Here is an 8,174-nt window from a genome sequence, read left to right as displayed (position 1 = left end):
GCGCGCGGGGCGTGGGCTGGGGGCGGTTAATGAACTGTTTGAGCAGGGAGAGAAAATGGCCAAAGAAAAGAAACACTCGAAAAAGAGCGCGGGCAGCCGAGGCTGCGGGGACCTTCAGAACGAGGAGCTGGGAAGAAGCCACCCAACTTCACGCTGCAAACGCCCCTCTAAGGACCTTCGCTCTACGTTTTCACGCTACTTTGCTACTTGGCTTTTCACTGCAGCGTTTGTGAAAAAACATTTTGTAGACTGTTAATGACAACAATTTTTTTCTTCCCTAAAAATAAAAACATTCATTCAAGTTCCCAAGACACAGTAATCAAAAAAAAAATTTTTTTTTTCCACAGCACTGGGGCTTACTTTGCTTGGATTTCCTATTGTGTGGGGAACCTTTTAGAAATATTTTTATTCTGTAAATATGTACTTTATTTTCTGAATTAACATTTTTCGAATTGCGAAATTATCTCATTTACTAATTTTCTTTTCGTCTCTCCCTCTCTTCTCCCTCTCTTCTAAACTGGGGCTGTTAAGTTGGTGGTCAGAAGACAAAGAGAGTGAAAATAATTTTCATTTCAATAATTGCCTTCTGGTCAATTTAACTGTGCCTTATTTTGAAAGAGACTGTCTAAATGAGATTCCTGTCCCAAATGTGTTCCCAGGCCTGATCCCAGCCTTTAATTATTCCTGAGTTTTTTTTCTTCAGAATAAGACGCCGCACTGAGTAATCACAAAGAAGTCAGAGAGCATCCTTGAACCTTTTCAGAAGCAGCGCCACTGATATTCAAATAACCTGCGAGGGCCATTTGACGGCGCGGGGACCTAGGCATTTCCAATTCACTATTTGCATAGATCAGCCGTCTTTGAAAAGGAAAGGAGCAGTTGTCTTCCATAACATTAAAAAGCCTAGTTATCAAATCAAGTGCTTAGTTTGGGGGCTTTTAAAACGTTTACATTTTATCTCAGGTTGCCCTTTACCGTTTGACATGCAAATTTGGTGCAGTTAATTTAGACAATTAAAAAGATTTTCAAGGGAGCTTTGTCACGGAGAATATTTGGAGTTTTCCCCGTGGACCAGCTGAGATAAAGTTGGCCAGAACAAATGATGTCTAGGAGATTAATTAGATATTTGATAAGACATGAATCCCTAATAAGGGAATACAAGGCACAGGGGGCTGCTGTGTGCTCTAAGTCAAAATTAATAACATTTAACAAGATTTTCATTTAGGCATGAAATGTCTTTTCCGGGGTATTGACTCTAGCGATTTATTCCCCTGAGTCGCCTCCCTACGTAGAGGGTCTTGGGAGCTAAAAGACTTCTTTTAAAAAGCTCTCTCCTTTCACAGATTGTTTTTAAATCGCTTTTTAAAAACAAACAAACCCACTGGAGTTTTGTCTGACCCCTCCCAGAGGAGGAGGCAACTCCCCAGTTAAAGCTGCCAAGGACCTTTGCTTTTTCGCCGGCGCCCCAGAGTTTTAAAATGTCACCTTTTGAGGGTTCTCATTAAGTAACACAACTACCAGCTCTTATAACCCAATTTAATTTATGCTATTGATATACAAATAAATAATTTTGATTTCTCAAAAACATACGTATTATGGCTTTTAAAACTCACATAAACCTTACATTACTTAAAACTAACATTAAGGGAATTTTTCCCAACTAAAAAAGTCCACCCACGTAAAGGTTATGGGGGGGGGAACAGGATTAAAAAAAGAAAGTGTATTGTTCAGAGTCCTTTAATAATACCAAAAATGAAAATATGATGTCAAGATTTTCTTCATACAGATAAACGCATTTAATTTCTTTAGATGACCTTAACTTACGTGTTTGTGAATGAAATGATAACTCAACATTTTAAATATCTTTTACATATATACTGACTTTCACAAAGTGCATCAGAAAATTAAAAAAACACTCCCTGAATTTCAGGAATTCACCAAAAAAAAAAAAAACTATTTGAATGAACATTTACAAGAAAATAAAAGAGAACACAATCTTTCGAACCCTATTTATACAGATGTTATGAAATACAGAGAAACTGTCACTAGACTTCCAGTTTAATTTCTCACCTTCGGCCTTTTTTGATGCTTCCTTTTATAGGAAAAAAGTCTCATTGTAAGTAGATATCAAGCAGGACTTGGAGCATTTTATATATAATATAATCCACACAAAGGGTCGTTTTTATAGGTCCCATTTGTTCTTAAATGTTCTGACAGTCCTTTGCAGGGTAGTGCCTTGTTTTTTGAGAAAAGGAAAAGAGAAGGGTGGTGGAAGGGGGTGGGCGGTGGGGGAAGAGGGAGCGTTTCTGTGTATTGCTCTTCACTCGAGAAGTTTGTGCGAGTGGTGTGAAAGTGTGTGTACGCGCGCTCGAGTGTGCGTGCTTGTGGTTGTAGGTCTCCGGCGTGTGTATCTGTGTGTGCAGTTTTTTAAAGTGTTGTTTGTGTCGGAAGATGCTTCGCTTTTGTTCCCGGACCGCGCGTACTCGTCTGGGCTCGGGCTCGGGCAGCGGAGGGGAGTTCCTGGCGTGGCCGGCGAGCGGCGGCCGGGGAGCCGGATGCCTCTCCGCCTCGCGCTGACCCGGGGGCGTCCCAGGAGACCCCGCCCGTCCGTCCCCCGCTCGCTCGCCCTCCGAACCTCTCGCTCGTTCTCATAGTCTCTAGTCGCTCGCTCGCTCGCTCGCGCCTCACGCCCGGCCTCTAAGAGTCGTTGGGGCCAGACGCGGCTTCCTTGCCTCCCGCCGAGGCCGCAGCCGCTGCCGCCGCGGCCGCCGCCGCCGCCGCGGCCGCCGCCGCCCGGGCGGCACTGACGCCGGAGTCGTGCAGGATGAGGTCGGGGGACTCGGAGCGGGGCGTCTCCAGGTTGCTGGCGTCCGTGTCACTGTCGCTGCCCTTTTTGCCCCCGCCGCCCCCGTTGTGCGTCTTAATGTGTTTGCTCAGGTGGTCGCTGCGCATGAAGCGCTTGTTGCACACCGGACAGGCGAAGCGCTTCTCGCCGGTGTGAGTCCGCAGGTGCCGCTGCAGCTCGTCCGAGCGCGTGAAGCGCTTGCCGCAGAAGAGCCAGTTGCACACGAAGGGCCGCTCGCCCGTGTGCCAGCGCAGGTGCGCCTTCAGGTGCGACGTCTTGCCGTACACCTTGCCGCAGCCGGGGATGTGGCAGCTGTGCAGGCCCTTGCGCCGCAGGCTCGCCCCGGCCGGGCCCAGCCGCTCCGCCTCCTGGCAGTTGGGGCAGTCGCAGGTGGCGCGGCCGGAGTAGCGGCGGGCCGAGCGCGCCGAGCTCCCCCCCGCGGCGGCGGCCGCGGCGCCAGAGATCATGGCGCTGGCGGCGGCGGCCGCCACGGCGGCGCTGGAGTCCGAGTAGGAGGGCAGCACCGGCTTGAAGCCGTCCTGGGCCAGCAGGTGCTGGCTGGTGGAGAGCAAGTGCGAGGCGGCGGCGGCCGAGGAGCCGAGGCCGGTGGAGCTGAAGGCCGAGTGCGTGAGCGAGCTGAAGTCGGGGTTGTAGGTGCCGAGCTGCGAGTGCAGCGAGGCCTGGGGGGCGCCCGAGTGCAGCGAGCTCTGGAGCCCCCCAGCGGGGTTCTGCACCTCCAGCCACGAGCCCGGGCTGCTGTGCACGTCCCACCACGACGACGCCGCGCCATTGGTCACCTCGCCCGCCGCCAGCGTCGAGTGGAAGCCGGACTTGTACCACGACTCGTACGGGTGCGCCATGCCCACGCGCGGGTACAGGCCGTCGGCCGCCGTCGTGTGCACCTTGGAGATGAAGGCCGACTGGCCGCCCGCCTCCTGCGGGGACACCCCGGCCGCCGCCGCCGCGGCCGCCGCCGAATTGGAGAAGAGGCCGCCGTAGTCGCTGCTGAAAGCGGACGACGTGGGGGACGTGGACGCCAAGCAGAAGGCGCTGTTGGCTGCGCCCGAGCCGCCCGCCAGAGCGCCCGAGCCGCGGCCGCCGGTGGCCACGGCGAAGCCCGAGAGGCTGGAGCCGAGGTTGCAGCTGGACGAGGAGCGCTTCCAGGGGTGGAAGCCGCCCTTGGCGAAGGCGCTCGACTCCGGCAGCGTCGTCAGGGGGCTCGTGTTGCCGATCTTGTTGCAGGTCGCCGCCAGCATGGCCAACGGGGTCGTTCCGAAGCGCGGCTCTTCCTAGAGTGGGTGGGGTGGGGGAGGGAGCAAGGAGGAGGAGGAGGGCAGGAAGAAGTGGGAGGAAGACACAAAGTGCACCCGTGAGCAGCCTGGTCCCCCCGCGGCCGGCCCCGGGGGGTCGTGGCTCCCCGGCTCGCGCCTCCTCCCCGCGCTCGCCGAGGATGCGCCGCGCCCTGCGCGGGGCAGAGGCGATCGATCACAAGGGCGAGGGGGCCTGGCGCTGGAAAGTTGTTCTTCGGTGGGGCTACAAATTCAAGATGTCTCGGTTCTCCCCGCCTCAGTCGCAGCAACCCCTGCCCCAAACCGGACTGGAGTCGCCCGCCTTCCGCTCGCCTTAAGCCCACTCCTCTCACAGAAGCCCCCAAATCGCCCTTGGGGTGAAGCACGGAGGTAAACACATTGACAACAAACACCAAGTGAGGGCAGAGACGGCCGAAACAGCGGCCCGGGTGGGGGAAGCTTGAGGTACTCCTCTCAAGGGTGGCTATGACTCGACTCTTATTTTTAATAGAAAACGTTTTAAATGTTTACACACACACACACACACACACACACGATTAGGAAAACAAGAATCCGAGGAGAAGCGTCCCCGCCATGGATTTCAAAGTCACAGACGAACTGGGGAGCCGCAGAAGTGTAAATGTTAACGTGACTACACGGACTGCAAAACGATTAAGGCTGTTTTCTGGAAACACCGCTGTCGCGTAATTGCAACAAGCCCCGAAGCAAGGGGGGTGGGGTATAAATCACGGGGGGAAGAAAAGAAACCTCCAGGTTTTCTTTATAATCAAATAATAAAAGGACTTGCTTAACAAATCCTTTTCTTCCAAGGATTCCAGTAACTTGGAAAGAATCAGTCCTGGAAATGTGGAAAGTGCTAAAAGACGCTGAGGCTGCAGTCCTGCAGCAACAGTTTCTCCGGAGCCGCCGACCCGGAGAAGCCATAAGGAAAAATTACTTCAGTTAAAACAAGCAAATGCCGCACTTCCGACTTACCCCAAGTATAGACGTGGCCATAGCAGGTCCCTGGGCGGCGCGGCGGGGCCGGGAGCGGGGCTGAGCCTGACGGCTGCTCGCGAAAACTGTTCCTACTCCGCGAGCCTCCCGCGTCCCCGCGCTCGCGCCGAGCGGACTCCGGGCTCCCGCCGGCTAAACTCAGCCTAAGTGCGAGGAGCACCCGCTTTGAAGTGCCGCTGGCTGCGCCTCTCACCCAATGAGGGCTCAGGCAGAGCAGACGGGAGCTGCCCCGCAGCCAATCAGACGCGCCGAGGGGCCCGAGCCCGGGCTCCCGGCGCGTGCCAGTCACCGAGGCTAGCGAGGTGGGGGCGGGGGGGGGGTCGCGGGCTAGGGACTGAAGAAATTACAGTGCAATTAAAAATTTACCCACACGCACCAAGCCAGGTTTAAGTATGGTTGAGATGGAGCCACATGCCCCTCAAGCCTCCCCGACACGATGCAAGTTAGAACTGACAGTCCTACTCGACTCTCCACTTGTGGGAAAGGAGGCAGGAGGGGAGGGGGCGCCGAGGCGGAGGCCGCACCAGCAAGGCCCAAGTGGAGACGGAAATGTCAACGCTCACTTTGTGTGTCCAGGCTCTCGCCTGCGGAGCACAACTTCAGCTGGAATCTATCATTCTCACTCGCGATTTTATCACCGTCGTTTGTCTACCCATGTTCTTATTCCCACTGGATTTAGTTTTAATCTCAGAGTCACATTGAGGAGAAGGGGGCGAAGGGACGGTTCCTCCGAGAGGAGAGAAATAGGCCTGTTGGTCCAGGTCTACACCCATTGAGCTGTTAGGAGGGCCTGGAGCCTGCTGCATCCCGCCATTTCCTCTAGCGGTCTAAGTGACTTCCTAATTGTCGCTCTGGCCTCTGACCCAGGGGGTAATACAAGTGCCATTCACAACAGAAGCTTCTAGTGGTAATTGAGGGCACCCTTTGTACCGTTTTGCCAGCGCCTAGATACCAGGTTAACCCAGTTGTCAAATATGACTAAACAGTGGGACGTGCTGATTATCTGCAGGGTTTCGCTGGGGGCTGGCCTGGGGGTGGGAGGCATCAGCCTATACAACACGCTGCACGAAGCCGCTTATTTTCACATTGTAACAACTTTAGAAACCGAGACCAGCGCGAGCCGCGTCCGCCCCCACCGCCACCCCAGCTGAAGCTGCAGCTTGCTCGGCTGTTTGTTTAACCCGATGAAGATTTACATGTCACGTTTCTGCCTGGAATCGAGTTTTCTTGCTCCAATCTACTCCTACCCCATACCGCCTGGGCCTAGAGGCTCCTTTGCAGGGCAAGGGCGCCCGGTTGAGAGATGGGCTCGCCTCTAGCGCCCTGCTTTCGTGGCCTTGCTCAGGGAGCCTTTCTCCCCGACCTCCATCCGTGAGTGCGGGGGACGAGGCCACACGTGGGCGCCTCCACATTTTGCAGGCTGGAAGCATCCTGAAGTCCTCTCCGGATCCAGTCGGTGTGAGAAGACACATCCTCAGATGGACAGCTGCGCGTCCTGGAGCCCCTCAGCACCCGCTGAGCGGTTTGTTTTTCATCCTTCTCGGTCTCCCTTTCTTTTTCTACTTTAAGAAAGCCAGGAGCAGCCTTTGAACCAGAAATACCAGTGCCCTCGACAGACCTGGGTACTGGTTTAATGCACCACATTCCCCTCAAACCCACATCTTGCTTTAAAAGACACTTTTAACCTGGAACCTCAAATGCTTGGGTGCAAAAGACGAGTTGTTGAGGAGGCGGGGCAAGTGAGGAGGACGTGGAACTGTGCCCCCAGCCTTTCCTTCCCTCTTTTTGCAATATCTCTTGGCCCAAAGTGCCACCACCGTGGCTCTTCTCTCGGCCCCGAGATGGAGCCTGCGTTCATCCTGGTGCACTCCAAAGGTGGCGAAGGCTATGTGGGTTGCTTTCTTTGCTTTTCGTTAGAGTACTTTGCTCAAAATGCTCCCCCCACCACCACCACCTCTTTGGGCTAAGGTGGCGAAAGCACCAAGGAAAGTATGACAGAGAAAGAGAAAGGAGGGAGGGGAGAGAGTGAGAAAACTCGCGCGGCTATAATGAAGCTGTGTGCCCTGGGGGATTGTGATAAAAATCGACATGGGGGACAGGGAGGGGGGTTGTGAAAGTGCCCGGGGGACCCGGGGTGGAGGGGTGAGGGGGAATCCAGGTAGCCCAGAACAGCCAGAAAGCCCGGTAGGGGGACCCAGGAGCCGTTCCCAACAGGTGAATTCTGCCCTGGAAGGGCAGACTGGTGCTCGGTTTCCCGTAGAGTCTTCGCGTCGATTTACTAATAGAGGGATTGTTAAGTGGCAGCGAGGCGTTTCCGACTCACCCAGTGCAGCCCCGGGAGGAGAAGCGCGGAGGTTTCCCCCATCCACCTCCTCCCCCACCCCCAACCCACCCTCTCCTTAAGGAAACCTGACAAAGTCGTAAATAAGACAATCCGAAAAGCCACTTAGCACTGGTGACATTTTCCAGTCAACCATTTAAAACAGTTCACGCTGGCACCTCAGGCTGCCGGCGCAGTGATTGCCTTCCTCTTCTCCTTCTCCTCTTCCTCCCCTCCCCCTTCCTTCATTTTCAATGTAGTTCCAGCTGTCAGACTCTCTACGTGGACACCCGGATATTCCTTTAGATACACACAACCGAATCAAATGAAAGTTAGGAAATCTTTCAAAGGATCACAAGCAGACGCCCCGAACACTTCAACTCTAAGGTGGGGCCCCGAAAGAAATCTTTCAGAAGAAGTCCAGTTTGTGTGTGTGTGTGGGTGGGTGTGTGTGTGAGAGAGAGAGAGACAGATTTTTTTCATCCTCTAAAAAATCTAGTTTTTAAACAAAGATCAATGTGTTATGCTGAAGTGTTGAGCTGACTGTTAAAACATTTGGGGAAATAATGACAATGTAACAAAGGCCTGGTTTGGAGTGAATCATCACCCTTTTAAAAGTTAAAGCAATTTTCAGGAGAATAGCTTTCAGCAAACGCTTTACATTATTCAAAACGGCCAAATAATGCTCTATTATAGCGCCTGA

The 8,174-nt window shown here is 53.7% G+C and overlaps 1 protein-coding gene across 1 annotated transcript; it reads right to left on the bottom strand.

The window, feature by feature from the left end:
• Positions 2,606 to 5,268, bottom strand: SP9 (Sp9 transcription factor). Its single transcript, XM_021075752.1, has 2 exons — positions 5,131 to 5,268; positions 2,606 to 4,134 (listed from the first exon to the last, which is right to left on the bottom strand). Exons 1-2 carry the CDS (start codon positions 5,149 to 5,151, stop codon positions 2,698 to 2,700), a joined length of 1,458 nt encoding a protein of 485 aa, XP_020931411.1. The 5' UTR covers positions 5,152 to 5,268; the 3' UTR covers positions 2,606 to 2,697.

Source organism: Sus scrofa, chromosome 15 (genome assembly GCF_000003025.6).
Source record: "Sus scrofa isolate TJ Tabasco breed Duroc chromosome 15, Sscrofa11.1, whole genome shotgun sequence".
Taxonomy (NCBI): Eukaryota; Metazoa; Chordata; class Mammalia; order Artiodactyla; family Suidae; genus Sus; species Sus scrofa.
Note: the sequence above shows the minus strand (reverse complement) of the source record. Positions and strands in the feature narration are given on the sequence as shown.

What these genes read in the sequence shown, in the direction of transcription:
- SP9 (XM_021075752.1), bottom strand. Translation starts at nt 5,151, where the DNA reads ATGGCCACGTCTATACTTGGG. An exon ending in TGGCCACGTCTATACTTGGG is followed by an intron (nt 4,135 to 5,130) that starts GTAAGTCGGAAG and finishes CACCCACTCTAG; the next exon opens with GAAGAGCCGCGCTTCGGAAC.